The 16,846-nt window shown below is 46.8% G+C and overlaps 2 protein-coding genes across 5 annotated transcripts in view; one reads left to right on the top strand and one right to left on the bottom strand.

Moving 5' to 3' along the window:
- GSG1 (germ cell associated 1) overlaps positions 1–16,846 on the top strand; it is a 114,696-nt gene that overhangs the window by 55,014 nt on the left and 42,836 nt on the right. The gene's annotated exons all lie outside the window — the stretch shown is intronic.
- On the bottom strand, positions 1,758–16,592 carry EMP1 (epithelial membrane protein 1). Its single transcript, XM_014882681.2, has 5 exons — positions 16,313–16,592; positions 5,142–5,259; positions 4,317–4,419; positions 4,074–4,214; positions 1,758–3,465 (listed from the first exon to the last, which is right to left on the bottom strand). The coding sequence occupies exons 2-5, from the start codon at positions 5,217–5,219 to the stop codon at positions 3,302–3,304; spliced, it is 486 nt and encodes a 161-aa protein (XP_014738167.1). The 5' UTR covers positions 5,220–5,259; positions 16,313–16,592; the 3' UTR covers positions 1,758–3,301.

Genomic DNA, 16,846 nt, shown 5'->3' with positions numbered 1-16,846 from the left:
CCTCATGAAGCTTGGTCCCTATAATGGCTCTTGTAGGAGTGACATGACTTTGCATCTCACAGTCCATGTGGCACTGGGTCAGTGTCACTTCAGGCTGTGTTGAAGGTGATTTTTGAGCAAACATCTGTCATATGACACAACCAATAGTGCTATTTGCTCCTATTCTTTTCTGCTTCCTTATGTTTTGTAATTGATCCATATTTGTTGGCATCTGCTTTTCAGTTTGATGTGTTCTGTCTTGGTGGTGCCAAATGTAATTTCGTACCTGTGAGCCCCTAATGTAACAGGATTCAGAAGATGGTGGTGGGAGCTACTCAATGTGGAGCAGACTATCTCATTTGGAATGAATTATACTTCAGGACCAGATAACGAGGTTTGTCAGATGCCAGGGGACTCAGTGACTTTTTCCACCTGTAGATTAGGGTACTGATCCTTTAGTAGCCCAAGTGAATTTTTCAGACAAACCAAGCTACCCAGAGTATGCAGTAGCCTTCATATCCTTTCTAAGTTATCAATTACAACAGTCTGTAGTGACAAAAATGCTGTTGGAGACCACTGTTCAAAAATTGAGAGCATTGCCTATGAGCTGTCCTAGTTATGCCAACAAGGCTGGCATTGCCATCCTGTGAGGTATCATATTGTCACATCTGTACCATGCTAGGAACAGGACACAGACACCAGCCTAGCAGTGGGTGTGCTCCTGCAAGGCTCACTGGCTAGCTTCCCTCAGTACTCCCACCTCAGTGGGTGGCTCATGTCTCACCTGTGTTAGCCTTGTCCACATTGGCCGGATGGTCCTTGCTTTTCCTGCCCTTCTAGGAGTGCCAGGAGCATGAGGAACAGCAGGACTCAGTGGCCACAGCACAAAGCAGTGCTCAAAGCACCAAGCCTGGCAGAGTTCAAGCAGCATTTAGACAATGCTCTCAGGCACATGGTCTGATTCTTGGAATGGCCTCTGCAGGGCCAGGAGTTGGACTCGAAGATGCTGATTGCTTTCTTCCAGCTCAGCATGTTCTATAATTCTGTGACTCCTGGAACTTCCTGAGACCAAGATAAGTGTCCATTCATGACACACTGTGAGCTCTTCCCACACCCTGCTGTAAGACGTCTCCCTTTGGTAAAACTTCATCTCCTGAAGATTCATGTCACCGTTCTACCCTCAATTAGAATGTCTTAGCTCTCCCTGAGGTTGGTTAACAGGTGAGAAAAATCTCCTACACAGCTGATTCTTGCTAGATCTTACCTCACAGCTCACAGGATAGTGTCCCAAGTTTTCTGAGATCTGGCAGTGTCCTGGGCTTTGGACTCTTTGCCCAAGGTCTAGAACTGCAGAGGTGTTTGGCCAGACAGTGTTAGAGAGACAGCAGCTATACCAACTCGTGAAACCCAGACAAACACCTTGGTGATTTTGCTTCAGGACAGACGAGATTCTGCCAGAGTGAGAAAGTATGTTTCCAGCTTTCCTGGGTGTGAAGCAAAGCCCAGCGCTGAGACTGAGTGACACCACTGCTCACACTGTCTGCCTGAGCTTGCAGGCAGCCTGAAACAGCATCTCTGAGAGTTGTTCTGCTTCCTCCTTCCCTCCAGAACAGGAAATTTCATATACTGGCATGCAAGAGAACATGGTAGTCCTCCACTGTCTTAAAGGGGCAGGCTGTGATTCAGTAAGAACAGCAAATACTTCTGCTAACAAGTATCTGAAACACTAATGGGAAACCCTCCCCCCCCAAAAAAAACCAACAGAGCAAAACTCTGTATTATAAAGGGAATCCGATTTTATTTTTATACCCACAAAGTTAAAAATATGCATGTCAAAATATTTACAATGACTATATATGAAATAACCTTTGTTAATGAAACACCAACATACAGTACTAGAATATATCCACCAAATTGATAAAATCTACGTAAGAAGAAAATGTAACAGAAAGAGAGAGAGAGGTAAATAGCATCCATGCACAGTCTGCACTAACATGGTTTTTTATACTCTCTACCTTTTAGTTGTGAATGGAGTCACAGGATATTTTGACCTCGTCTCTTGCAAATGCCTCTTGTGACTGAGATTCTTAAAACTAGCAGAAATGTGTGGGTTGCAGCAGTACCAATGCCTAACTTTCATATGCCAACCTTTCACATGGGGACCTTGTGTTACAGAGTGGACTCAATCTCTCAGCAACCCTAGGAGGTAGCTAGTTTTATGGAAGAATTTGGCAGATGAAAAGCACCGGGTTAAGGGGCTGGCCTAAGGCTGTACAGCAAGGAGCAAAATTCACAAGCCCTGCTTCATCTCTCCTAATCTCTAATTAGATAATAAATTTCCTCTGCTAACCATTATCTGCTTTTGAGATGAGCTTTGTCACAAGGTGGGGCACTCAATATTATATACCAGGTGACGATGTGGGAAAAAAGCCCTGCCTACAGATAAAGACTTGTCTCAGTAAGGATCTGTGATGCAGCAGTGCTGTTACCATGTTCTGGAGTCGAACAGAAGATTATTTTAGTGTAGAAACACATCCAGATGGTTCCCTCCCTGCATGTGTACCACTGAGCAACTGCATCCTCTGTGATTAAGAACCCCTGTATATCTTCACCCCTACACTTTCTCTTTCTCTCTCTCTCTCTCTGTCTCTCTCGCTCCCTCCATCATCCATGACTGTATATTTGCCATTCCTACTTGTATCTTATTCAGTCATGGGAATATCAAATAGAAAACAGAACAGCAAAAAAATTGCTGTTGTATTGTTGTAATTTTGTAGATATTTTAATACAAAATTAATCCAATTTCTACTATTTTATCGATTTAATGTCTTTAACGTTCACTTATGTGCATATATATATATATATATATATAAAAATGTAACAAAAGGCCCATCCCATTTGTATCAATGGATAAATAAAGGGATCATAATCCTCATTGCCCAACCCACAAGGCACACTCCAATGTAAGTGAGAAGGGCTCTAGGAAGGGAAAAAGATATAGCCCTTGTTTTTGTGGTGCCCTTTAATCATCACTGCTGAGCCTGAAGCTTTGTGAAGGTATGGCACAACTTTGCAGAAAAGGAGAAGAGCTGTCTGGGTCACTTGCAGATTTCTAGTCCCAGAAGTGCTAGATCAGTAGGAGCTGTTTCTCCCTCTCTTTGGTGAAGGAGTTTCTGAGGATTCTAGCTTTGTTAGTGATTTTTCTGTGATGGCAGTGGTGATGATGGTGGCTGTTTTTGTCTATTGGCCCAACAGTTCTCTCAGCAGAGTAATTCTTCCCCACTCCCAGTAGCCAACCCTCTCCCCTGGACACCCATCAACCTTATTTTTTTCTAAGAACAAGGTAGAGGATGCCGATGATGAAACTGAAGCAAAAGCAGATCCAGGCCAATATGAAGCAATAGCCATGGTGAGGATTTGTGGAGTACGCCACTGCGTCTGTGAACCGAGCTGTGTAAATGGAGACTGCAATCAGAATGCACATCCCTGTAGGAAGGAAGAGGGAAAACAGAGTTGGAAAACGCACAAAAACCAGCAGTGCCGCAAGACTTCTGAAGAACTGCTGTCCCCTGAGATTGTAATGCATGTCTTGTGCCATATGAGAGAGGAGCTGCTGCCCATTAGGCTTATTTGTGGAGGATTTCTTTTGCAGCTGTGATGACATAAGACACTTGGGGCTAGTTTAGTGGGTGCCATGAGGAATAAACCTTTGTTAGGAGGAAATTAGTAATAAGATATGACGACAGTTTGGTGCTACATATTGAATCCCATGTGCAATAGTTGTCTAGGTGTTTATTCCCCTGCTCCTTCAAAACACTTGAATCCTTTTTGTTGTCTTTTAAAGGTATTTTACAAAACCCACTGGGATTTCCTAATGAAAATCTGGAAATACCTTCATGATATACAGCAAAAAAAAAAAATGCCAACCCAACACTTTCCAATTCCCCGGTGCTTTGTTTTGTAACAAAAATCAGGCCACTGGAAACATTTAGCTGGCTGACAACCTCCCCTGGTGACCATATGTGGCTACCTGTGTGCACAGAGGCAGTGGGACACAGGCGGAGCCATGGCAGGGTGTGCAGGTGCATACTCACAGCAAACCAGCATGACAGCTCCAGTCATGTAGAAACGTTTGCCTTTTTCCAGGGTGAACAGCTGGATAATGAACAGGACGAGCGCCACAACGGAGAAAATGATCGAGAGGATCATAAAGGCTTGCACGGCTTTGAGGGAAGCTGTCAAGACACAGAATAGATGGGAGAAGGTCAGGACTCAGTCTTGGCAGTGCTCATCAATGCCCTGTGATTCACCACAACGAAAACGCGGATGTAACTTACCCTCATCTTGACTGCTAACTGGCAGCTGAGAGCAGGTATTGTTGCACAGCAGCCAGAGTCCTGTTGAGATTGTTCCATAGTTGGAAGAACCCACCATCCAAACCTGAAACAGGACAGAATGGTTGTGTCAAGGGGCAGGAAAGCTTCTTTGCTCCTGTGTCAGACTAACCCGTAAAGTGAGCACGAGTAGCCCAAGTGCCCCAAAACGTCGGCAGGAGTCGGTCACAATGAGCACCGGACAGGTGGGATATGGCACTGCCTTCCAGTGCCAGGAGCCATTTGGGCAAAACACCGTGAAGTCTGTTCCAATCATCGTGGAGAAATCTCCCAGATCATCCTGACCCTCTTCCCATGCGAGGTGGCGGGGGGTCACAGCTGGCCAGGCGGGTGTGAGGGACCCCAAAGTCCGCTCTGACAGCGGGTGGGGGGCGCGGGGGCCCCGACAGTGCCACCAGGGGTCCCCCTCGTCCCAGATTTCCCCGGCACCCCTTGGCGTGGGATGCGCGCTGGTGGGAACAGCCTGGCTGCGGCTGGGGGAACACTGCTGACCTCCCCGCCTCGACTTGCACTCTCCCTGATGGAAGGTGCTGAGGTGCTGCTGACTCTGGGGTCCGGGGAGGTGACAGACAGAGGCTGCCTCCTGTACCACCTGTAGCACCCTGGCTGCCTCTCTGCTCCCTGCATCACTGTTTCACCTCTCCCCATGACCATCAGTGGATGTTCCTCACCTGACCACCCACCCCTGGTCCACCTGCCAGCCATATCTGAGGCTGGCTGCTGCTGCGGGAGGTGACAGCCATGCCTCGTCCAGGGCAGCCTACTTACGTTGGCAATGGTGGAGACGAAGAGCATGATGACAGTGGCAATGTGAACCACAAAGATACCAGCCAGTAGCACCAACATCTTGGGTCTCTTCTAGGTGGAGTCACTGATACAGAGAGCTCTGAGGGAGAACAAGAACAGAGGGAGGACATGAAGGGAAGGGCTGAGTCAAAGAACAGCATGACCATAATCTTTGTTTACATGCAGAATACCAGGCTGACCTTAGGTTCACTCTGGAAATGTGGAATCACTAAAAAAAGTCACTAAAAACATTGTCAAAATCTGCTCAAGAGGTTAAATAGAGCCTGAAGATTAAGGAACCAATATGGGAGGAGATGTAGAGCATGGGTATTGTAGAGCATGGAACTTGGAGGCATTTTAAAAATAACCTGAATATATACACAGGTTGCTTGAAATGATGTGTGTTAATGTAAAGTAAAAATGCCATACTCCAAGCCTATATTCTAGGAAGAGGAGTTTTTGCCCATGGGATTCACAGAGGTCAGGAAAGATTTTTCTCCTCCTGTTCTCTGGTCTGGGTCACAGACAGGTGGTATGGAATGTGGGCTCCTTGGTGCCTTGAGTAGTTCTGAGCCAGAGGAGTGGCCACGATTCAGTAGACCACTCCTTTAAGTGAAGGGGGGAGTAACCAGAAAAGAAATGCCATGAGGTTTTCTGGAGCTGGGGAAGATGCCCAGGTTTCCAACGAAAACTGCTTGTTTCCCTTTTAAAACTTGAGACATGCAGGTCACTTTATTAATGCAGTAAGATTCTCTTGTAATGCAAATTCCTCTTTGGTTTGTTTTGGGGATTTTTGCCTCGGTACCCTGCAAACTTTTACTTTTTTTTTAAGATTTCCTGTCATTGATGAACATGTGATTAGAAAGAGAGGGGAATGTGCTTTAGAAAGCTTGCATGACATGGTTTATCAAGACTGATGGCTTCTCACCTGAAAATGTGAAATGCAAGGAACAAATCTCGCAAGCTGTGAGAATGAGTGCAGACAATTCACACAAATCAAGTGAGTATATTTCAGGCAGAAGCATTTACTGAGTCCACTCTGTAGTCAGGAAACTTCCTAGAAAGTTTGACAGGGTTGTGTTGCTTTTCCCTCAATAGTGCTGGTACTGAAGAGCAGTATCAAGCATGTGATTAATGTTAGCTGTCAAGTTATTTTGGTCCAGGTGACTCAGGTAAGGTCTGATGCTGTCACCCTCTGTACAGGGTGTGGTAACACTGTCATGAAACAAGACACTTATACTTTATGATGTCTTTCACACAAACTGTGACAAAAGGCTTTATGAAGTCCCATTCATGTGTCTTTTTTACTTGATGACTCCACCTACTCCACTACTTCTTTCCTCTCATTGTGGACATGAGTGGGAGTGTATTCCTGTAAAATGCTGCAGCTGTTCCTGGCACTGCTTTGTATACAGTTTCCCAAACCACAGTGGGTAGGCAGGCTTCTCCATTAGTGGCACTTTGACCAGTTCAGCATTAGCTGGTGATCAGGAATCTGATCTCAAGGAACCAGTTGTTAGGTCACTGCTCCCACCCAAACAAAGCTACTCTTCAGTAAAACAGATTAGGTTTGGTGACTAGTCCCATCTCCTCAGCAAATCTTGTCTACTGTGAGGTTTCCTTCACCTGCAAAACTCTCTGGAGATGTTAAGCTCTGACTTGCTGAATGTGGGCCGCACTTGCTTGTCTGCTTTGTGGTGTCCTAGCAAACTCATGCTTTAGAGCTTGATTTGGCTGGATGGCCTGGTCACTGTGACCTCTCTTGTCACCGTACCTCCCTCAGTGATGATCTTAGAGAAAGCACAGCCTTCTTAGGACTTTCCCTCTCACTGTAGTGACAGTCATTTATGATTTCAGCACTGCTAAAACCCAGGTTCTCAACAGTTTATACAGGCTACCACATGAACATACTTGACCTGAGAGTTAAACCCTTCTTTCCCTTCATTGTAAAAGGGATGAGAGTTTCAAAATGCTGGATGGCAACTGTTACCGATATTACCACTGCAACTGAAACTGAGAAACTATTGCTGTTGCCATGACTAAGTGACATATCTGCAGCAAACTCTTGAGTCAAATCTTCCTGTCCCTTTGACTACTTCTCATTCTTTTTTTTTTTTTTTTGTTACCTTGGTTCTTACACAAACTGTAACAAGCGGTCTTGACACTCTAGGGTGCTAGCAAGCATAAACCAAACTGACAAATTTGTCTGCTCTGAAATTTGCCTTTACTGAACAGTGGCTGAACTTTCTACTTTCTTAGATGGATGTATTTTTCCATGGCCTCTTTAAAATCTCACTCCGTGCTTTTTTTCCTTATTATTTTTTAGACCTTCAAACAAAGCTTTCTACTTGAAAGATTAAAAACCTACTTTCATGACATCCTAAGGATGAGAACAGTCCTTTTAAATGCATCTTTTGTTTGCATTCAGAAATGAAAATGAGGGATAAATGTTACTTTACAATGTAAAAAAACCCAAAAAATAAAATCATGACCCCATGTCCAGGACTTTGACCAATATTCTATGAAAAAACTGAAATCCTTGATTCCTTTTGCTTTTTCTGCCTGTTCCAGCACTGCAGGAGAGCGGTGTTAGTTCAGGTGCTTGCAGTGCACCTACTTCCTGAGAACATCAGCACCTCTCCCTGAATACACACGTTATCAAATGCAAACTCCCCCAGGGGATATGTGCTCACAGCTTAGTTTTGATTCTTTGTGAGTTAAAGTACAAGCCTCCCTCTGTATTCATTTGCTTTCCCCCTTCTTCATCTCTCTCTGCCTGTTAAATAAAACACGAGAGAACAATCCCAGAGGAGCCGTGGGTGAAGGAACGGCACTGAAATAGATTCACTTCTGTCTCTGATGCTACGGCGTGGACTTTTCCTCCCATTAGACACAGAAACTGGCAGAGCTTCAGGGACTGACAGGATACCGTTTCCATTTGTTAAGTGTGAGACATCTTTCTCCACTACAGGGTGGGGTCACATTGCTGGAGCAATAGGACAAAATTGCATGCAAATGCCTTTTCTTCCATTCTCCTACCTAAACTGCAGCTGCATTTGGAGTTCCTCAGACTCGGGCTATGAGTCAGTCTTAGCCTTCCTAGAGCTGCCAGCTTTTTCCACTGACTCACCCCAAAGCTCTCGAACTCCACAGTAATTTAACCCTGAAAGATTAAGTGCTCAGGACACTGTCAGTTTTAGGACTGCTTCTCAAGAACCAGTCAAACAAACAATTTGTGAGTCTTCTCCAAGCATCTTTCAGAGGAGAGACCCCAACTAACCCAAGAAAAAAAGGAATGAGACATAACAGTAGAAGGACTACTGAGGTAGGCAGGCTGGTGGGGAAGTGGTCAGGCACCTGCTGAGCAGCCCGCATGAGTCAAGAGAAGATATTGTGCTGATAACAGTGGACTGACTTTCCTTTTCATGGGGTGATGGATGAAGAGAAATAACAAGCCACACCAACAGTAAGCACGAGTAAGAATCACCATAGAAGCTTTCAGTATAAAAAAACCTGCAGATAAGCATGACAGATTGTGTATTCTCTGACCGTGTAGGAGTACACATACTGGGGAACAACACACAGCTCTGCTGCACCCCAGTTCAAGTTCAAGCAGGCTGGTAGTATCTATTAAAAACTAAGACAAAGACTTCTCATGCAGGCAGACTGTTGCCACTACATCACCCCTCTGTCTACTTAAGTGTTTTGGATCCTTCTGTCTGAGGGGGCAGTGTGAAGTGAGTCTTTGCCCCGGTTTGCTTCTTAGAAAAGGATCAGGATGGAATGTGAAGTGCCACTTGGAGATATGATAAAGGCCAATGGTATCATTTCTCAAATATGGCAAGTGAGTTACTCAAGAGGGTAAGCCAGATTAGGTAGAGGTCCTTTGCTTCTGACAGAAAGTGTACTGCAATGAAAAGACTAGAGGGTGAGTGCACAGGATATTTCAGCAGGAACAATGGGGTTGTTTCAGGTGAAAAATCAGGGCACTCTCAACTAAATTTGAAGTATTTCAGATCTCAAGTATTCCTTAATGGATGTAGTTCATCTGACTTCCATTTCCATCTTCCTCTCTGAACTGAGGTCCCTGCTTGGGACTGCCTCTCCCAAGCTGAGTTGGTGAGGTGTACTGTGAAAGATGCTGGCTGAGATGAAAACCCAGCCAATATCCTGTAGCTCCCTAGAGTGTCCAGGGAGCAGAGGACATCTAAATCGCACTGCCTGTACACACTGGTGACCTCTGACTCCTTTCAAAGTAAGTTTTTCTGAAACTGAAGCTGAAGACCCTTTAGTTTGATACATTAGATTTCTCAACAATGGAAAGATGACCTTCTGAGGAAAAAACAGATGCTTTTGGTTTGAATGTCAACAAAAATCTCCATAGATTGAAAACAACTAACACAAAAGAAATTCTGCCTTTCCCAGCTGCCACTACAGAATATAAGGAAGGCAGCAGTAAGTCAGACCAGTGGTCTGACTCTCCCAGTCTCTGATGGAGACAACAGGAGCTCCAATATTTAGAGAAAGCATGTGAACTTGGTCACTGTCTGAGGGACACAGAGTCACATCAGGAATACTGCTGGTTCAAATTAGGGCCAAGGCAACTTGGAAAGGAAGGATGAAACTGGAGAGTAATGGACAGAAAGTAAAAACTGTTTGGCATTGTTTGAGATGGCCACAAACTTCCACCTCCGTTAGCAGCACATTCCTCAGTGCAAAGTCAAGCACAAATAGCAATGCTGCCATGTTACTACCAGTAAGGGAAACCTCAGTGTGGGATAAAACCTCGTGCAGAATTTGTACACATGCCTTTTGACTGAGCTGAGGCCATCACTGCATCTTAGACCTACTACAACTGCACACCTTGTCCTTGTGTAGGCTACGAGTCCTCATCAGTACTCATTGTGCCCAGAGTCATTTGGCAGGATGCAAAGATGTGAATATCTCTCTGATATTTTGCCGCCATGATGACTTTGGACATGTCACATTGTTACTGGAAAGCTCATGACAACTTTAAGCAACAGGGAAGAATCCTTTTGCTTTCACCCTTTGCTCTGTCTCTTGCTTCAGATCCTGATGAATCCACAGTCCTTGCTGACTCCAGACTTTTAAAACTACTGTATGTCAGCACTGCTGTTGACAGCCTGGTTTTGACAGACCAGCCTGACTCAATTTACAAGTCAGATGCTTTTTATAGACATGTGGATGAGTAGGCTAATGCCTCTGGGAAGAGATTTCACATGTGTGGGAGAAGGGTTGGGTGTAGGCACACGAAGACCTTTGGAGCCTCTGGTTTATGCCAGTGAGATTTCACGTACATATGGGTAGTGGCTGTGATGACCACATGGGGTACAGCAAGGTTGTAGAACCAGCAGATTGATGTCAACCAAAAGGAAAGTGTAGACCAGCCTGAGGGGCTACAGCTGAAAATAAGTTAATGGAAGATTTTGTCTGGTTCTTGTGAAGCATTTCCTGGCAGAATGAACTCCAAGAGATTAGTGGAATTGCCTTCCCAAGGGAGTGGTGAAACACCAGCATGTGAAAAATTTCTTATGGGATCTGACAAATTCCTCAAGAATCTACCCTCGGTGATAAACCTCCATTCACTGAGAGATGCAGAGGGGAGTCACAAAAGATGACACATAAGGGTTTTCCAGCTCTCATGCTCATGATTCATATGAGAGTGGGGAAAATATCAGAACTCCTAGGGCAGACAGTAAGAAATTGGCGTTTTCTCCAGAAGAAACCACCCTTGAGCGCTCAGCCATGTGACAACATCAACTGAAACTCCAGTGCTCGCTTGGTAGTCGGAAAGGGAAGAGACAGCTGCCTGGGCCTGGCAGGCAGCCAGCAGCTGCTGCTGGAGGAAAACACCATCACTCCTCACACCCAGCACGCCAAGGAAGGGCTGGGACTGATGGGCAGAGGGAAGGCTGGGGAAGGGGACCCCAGAGTTAAGGGAGGCACAGAGGTGTTCCTCTGCACCTGCAGAGGGGCCATGCACAGCACTCTCACCCCTCAGAGCGCTGGGTGGTCCCTGGGTGGGTAAATTACACACCGGAGTTCCTGGCAGGAGTTCCAACAAGATTCTGAGATGCACGAGAAACATTTGTGGGAGGACTGACAGTCTGGGCGTTGAGGTGTGTGTAGGGTGTGCATCTGCAGCTCTGTGTGTCTCCCTCTATGAATAGGAGTGTGCATCTGTGGGCTCCCTGTGAACTCTGTGTGTGTGCCTGTGTGTGTGCACAGCTTCTTCATGCGTGTACGGATCTATCTGTGCCACATTGGCAGCGGGAGAAGCTATGTGACAGCTCTGACAGGAAAGCTCAGGTTACAGAGTGCTATGAGCAAAAGAACACAGATCACTTCTGGTGGGACTTCCTGCTTTTCCTCTTTGCAGCAGCCCTGAGATAGAGGTTGAAGGACTGTAAAGTCCACATCAGCTGTACTTCTGGCTGCATTCTTGGGTTAAAACTGCAGTCCTATGATTTACATAGACAGTTTTGTCTAGATATTCCGTTTTTTTCTTTTCCAAAGGAGTGTAACTCTAAAAAAGAAGTTGTATCTTATGGTGTGTCTGTCTTTCAAAACTGCAAAACCTCTGAACATGCCAGTACAGCCTATGAGACACTGAGGTGAGTGTGACTCCAGCATCTAAAGAATCCGAGCTTTTGGGTCAGGTTGCTTTCAGGGTGCCTTTGCTCCTGCAAGCCAGCTGGGAAAAGACTGTGCAGGATTAAAATGCAAAATTGTGTGAAAACTCCTTCTTTCAACCAAAGTGCCCAAGTGATGAACTGGGGGGAGCATGTGTATAAACAGGAGGACGCTGTGTAGCCTGGAGCTGATCAGTGCTCTGTGCAGGGTGGGACAAAGGTGGTCGTTGTGTAGAATACCTCATCTGGCTTTCAGAGGGCTCCTTACACCTGTGATCAGTATGGTATAAGCTGGTTCATGTCACACGTGGCTTTGGAGATATCAAAAGCTCCTCTGCTGAGGGCAACCACGCTGGCCCAGTTGCAGCCACTGATGGCCAGCTAACAGGCAGGGTGGCTCAGCTGCCTAAGCTGTCACAGTCAGTGCATGTGCCCAGCTCTCCTCCAGCAGTGGTCCACATTCCTGGACCTAGTCTTCAGCAGTCCTCTCACCAGCCCACTCCAGGCTCTGAGCATTTTGTAGCTCTCCCCTGTTGCTCCCATGGTTATCACTATCCTTCCCTGAGGCCTGCTGGAGCCAACACAGGGAAGATATCTCTCTGGAATGAGAAGAATGTGGACAATGGACCCAGTCGTGGCAGTTGCTTTCACAACTCCTCTCGTTCAGCAGACTCTGCCCTGCAAGGGCAAAAGGACAACAAAGGTCCTCACCCTGGATTTCCTCAAATACAAACATATTGCCAGGTGGCCCAACATGACAAGGGCTAAGCCTTCAGCATGAGTCACTGCTCACCTGTGTCAGCCACTCCAGTGCTGCGAGTTCAGTGCATTTCCTGCAGAACTGGGGATGACCTAGTCCAGATCTGTCCCTGAGCTCTCATCATGGGTGTCTCCCTACGCCTCTGTTACAGACTAGTTTTCACAGAGTGAAGGGGATAGATCTTAATTATGATCTTGGCAAACTTGTCACTCCCTTGGGCAATGTGGGTTCTGGAGCTGAGTTGTCCTAACCTGTCCCTCCCTTCTATGACAAAGCATGGGCTATATTTGGTTGGCTATATATATTGGCTATATTTTACCAAGAGAGCACCTTCCATATACTCTCTGTCCTCCTGAAAACAGTTCAGGAGGAGCAGGGTGCATGAAGCTGCAAATTTGGCCAGAGTTGCCTTTGTTCACGGTCAAGCTGTTCTAGCTAAGGAGGTACTTTCCAAAACTCTCCCAGCAGGGTTTGAAGAAATTGCACTCCAGATGGCAGCCCCGAGACGTGCTGCTTTGCTGCTCTCCCTGCAGTGTAATGGCAGAAAGCAGCTTAAGTGGGCCCCCAGATTTCCCTCTGGGCAGTTCATGCGGGGAACTGCTCCTACACCCTGTGTCATGCTGTGGGATGATGGGGTGTGGACTGGCCCTAATCAATACAGGCATAATTGAGATGTGCTTCAGCACATTTGTTCACTGCCGCTGTTACAGCACTGTGGCTATGAGTTGGTTTTCAATCCTGGCAGGGCCATGGAGAAGAGCCTCCTTTTCTGTGAATGCTGCTTTGCCCTCAGCAGAAAAGACCAATGAAGTATTAAGCATCCATCTTCAGATGTGAATAATGGAAATCCCCTCTCTCACCCTCCCCTTTAGAGGAGTAAAATAGCAGCTCCAGGCCTCTTACTTCTCCCTGCCTTGAAGGAAGGGTAAATAAATCTCATCTTTTTGTTTTGAAGGAAGGGTAAATAAATCTCATCTTTTAGTTTTATCTCATTAATTTTTTTGTTAAAACAGAAGGAAGGAAAAAAATTAGGAGTGCCATGCCTTGCAGCCTGCATTATATTGTGCTGGGTGACAGTGCTGTCACTTCCCTATTGAAAGGTACAGGCACAGGAATCTGTTGAGATCAAAAGGGTCTAGTAGTGCTATTTCTTGCTTTACAGGGCACTTGAGTATCTGAGGGCAAATTCCAGCCCAGCATCAGGTGTCTCCTCATTTGCCATCCATGGAGCACTTAGTGAAGGCAGCACTCAGTGAACTGGGGAGTGAGCAAGGGGAAACATGCCAAGGGAGGGGTGTCCCAGCAGGCAGCTGGGGATTTTGGGGCCCGTGGAGCCCCATGGGAGCGGGCAGGGCTATGGAAGGAGGCTCCCTCCCGCTTTGGCTTGCTCTGAAGAACCAGAAGTGGGCACAGGCTGAGTGCCATGTGCGAGCCTTGCGGCTGGGAGGGTGACGAATTAGTGCATTAGATTACAGCAAATCTCCCCAGTCTCATTACAAGCAAGGCCCTGAGGTGAGTCTTTGTCAAAAACATGCTGGCAATTATCAGCAAATCTCTTTCAAAACTGTTTCAAAATACAACCTCTGCTCCACCCCAGACCACCAAACAGTAATTCCTGCGTACACTTGCATCGCTCCCACACTGCAAAATTGAAAGACCACCGGCTAAGCCAGATGGGCTGGTTTTCCAAGCCCAGGGCTCTGTGTCCTCAGCAGGGTCTCACTGTGGGAGCTCTAGCAGCCCTGCAGCTGAGACACCTACTCCAAAACTTGGTGCTTCTCTGCAAGATCCCACGTCATTCCTGCACTCATGTGTCCTTGGGTGTGGCTCGACTGGTAGCTGTCAGACGTCTCCCTGGGGATGGCATGTGCCCGGTGGAGATCCCTGGGGTAGCAGGGATGAATGGCTCAGAGCAGTGTCATATGTTTGCCTGGTTAGTCATAGCTGGGGGAGCCTCCACAGAGCCTCCTGACAGGAATTCCTCAGAGGGGTGTGCAGGGCCTCCCACCAAGGAGCTGCATTTCAGGGGCTGCTCCCTCCCAGCCACTACAGTGTTAGTAAGGTACCTCAATTCTGATCCTTTTCCGACGCTAATCCCCAAGGGAGCAAATAGAAATAAACTGCCTTCAAGCTCTCACTCCCTCAGTGCTCACAGTCCCCAGGTGCACTGGGTGGAGGCTGGCTCAAACCCCTGTTATCACAGGAGCAGCAGCTAATGGGCTCCAAGTTTTCATACTCTTCATGCCCACCTCCCTCGAGTGTTTGCCCAGAAAAGAATCCCACTACATCCAGAAATGTCAAGTGGGAAGCTCCTGGGCAAATCTGCTCTTAGAGGTGCCTTGAGGAATTCAAAGCTTCTGAGTGAAAGTTGTTCTGCGGCCACAGCATTTTTTTTTTTTTAATATCAATATAATTTGTTAATCGTATTAAATGACAACTTCCAAAAATTCTTTCTTCCCATTCTGGTTTCTGACTGCCCTGGAAACACTCGCTGCCTCAGTCAGTTTTCCCACCACTCCGACACATTTATTTCTCAGTCAGGAAGCACCACTGCATAACTGAGCTACAAGCAACAGGGACAGAGGGGACTTGAAAATGCACAAAATCCATCCTTTTTCCAAAAAGTTACGGTCAGCTCAGCTTCTAGTTCATTCATATAGTAATCATCCACAGTCCCAGCCTGAGCCCCACCCATTCCTGGCTGTATTCGGCTAAACACTGCTCAGTCTTTTTCAGACCCTTGAAACTGTGCAGGGGCGGGCTGAGTTCCTGCAACAGGAATCAGTGTGGTGCCAACAAACTGGCTTTGCTGCACTCCCTTTCTCAGACCTCAAAAATAGTTCAGATTTGACCGCAGGATGCAAACCATAGCAGACAGATGAAACAAGAGAAATGGTGAAGAAGAGAGGGAAAGAAAGAGGGAGAGATTGCATGGAAAAAGGCAGGTAAAGAGGGAAAATTGCCAGTCTCTGCAATCCTACACTACCCATCAGTGTCTCAATCTCCTTAACACACACCCTACCAGCAGACCATGGTGCTTCTAGCAATTCCACCCCACTTCACCTCGCAGTGATCCCCACTCCAGTGTCTGTGCTGCCAGAGAAGGTGTAACATGCATTTCTACCCTTCACGTGGCTTCGCTCAAGAACTGGGGCTCTGCTTCAGCCTCAGAAGCCAGAAACCCCAAAAAAAGAGAGATTGTCTCCATTACACCCCAGAGTCTGCACCTTTGGGGCCTCCCAGTCTTCACTTGGAATGACTGCTATTGTTTTAAATTAGAGCTTGGCAAACTAATTATGGAGGGGAGAGAGACAAGCAGAAATATTTGAGCGCCAGAAAAACTGAGCCTGCAGCCTTAATTCCAAGCAGGCATTTTTCCATATTTGCCCATAATGCTACACCAAAAGCACACAGCAGCTCCTGAGCGTGAGCTGGCCCAAGCTGGGCACCCTGTGCCTGCACCCTGGCTGCACGTGTCCTGGAGGTGAAAACAACATCGCTGCTGCCAGCACTTCGAGGCTGCAACCACGGCGCCTTGCAGTGCCCCTTTGCCCCGCGCTGCAGCTGGACTTCAAAGCAAAAGATGAAAATCAAGGTGTGTGTGTGCCACAGCCAGCTCGAGTGCCAAGATGAAGAGAAGTTGAAGGAGCAGAGGAGAAAGGCGGACTGGTTGTGCTAGGAGAGGGGAGCAGCCACGGAGGGACGAAAAGTTGGTGAGGATTTTCAAGAACAGCTCTTACCGTGTGGGCTGGGGCTGGGGCTGCACCTCTGGAAGAAGGAGCGTGCCGGGCTGCAGTGCCGACGTCCTGGAGCACAGAGCTGGAGTGAAGGGGAGTGACCTGGTGCTGGTTTAAGTTTCCTCCGGTGGTGTGGGAGGGTGGTGTCTTTCCACTCTGTTTTAAAGGAGTTACTATGAATCAGACTGCCTTTAAAGAGAAGAAGGAAAAAAAATAAAATTAATGAGCTACGCCCTGTTTTGTTGGCAGAGTGTCAAGAGTCTCTGGGAGGAAACCAGCGATTCAAAGAAATCTGTGCAGGGCTGCCTCTGACTCAGTGTGCAGTACAGAGACCACAGCCTGGAAAAACGGCTGACGCTGATCCAGCTGAGTAAGAGAGGCCCACAACAGCATCTGTTTATTAAACTGAACTTCTGGTTGTCACCAAAAAAAAAAAAAAAGTATAGTTACAAATGTGGCAACAGAGCTTCAACAATAAAATCACTCAAACAAACAGTGGGTTGGCAGGGGGGATCCCGAGGCTGGGTGAGTCACCGC

This window comes from Sturnus vulgaris, chromosome 5 (assembly GCF_052056855.1).
Source record: "Sturnus vulgaris isolate bStuVul1 chromosome 5, bStuVul1.hap1, whole genome shotgun sequence".
In the NCBI taxonomy this organism is placed as follows: domain Eukaryota; kingdom Metazoa; phylum Chordata; class Aves; order Passeriformes; family Sturnidae; genus Sturnus; species Sturnus vulgaris.
Note: the sequence above shows the minus strand (reverse complement) of the source record. Positions and strands in the feature narration are given on the sequence as shown.

Excerpts from the sequence above, each read along its gene's own strand:
- EMP1 (XM_014882681.2), bottom strand. The coding sequence starts at position 5,219 with ATGTTGGTGCTACTGGCTGGTATCTTTGTGGTTCACATTGCCACTGTC. Across the intron at positions 4,215-4,316 it reads AGTTAGCAGTCAAGATGAGG|CTTCCCTCAAAGCCGTGCAA; the intron begins GTAAGTTACATC and ends GTGTCTTGACAG. Across the intron at positions 3,466-4,073 it reads AGCTGTCATGCTGGTTTGCT|GGATGTGCATTCTGATTGCA; the intron begins GTGAGTATGCAC and ends TCCTTCCTACAG.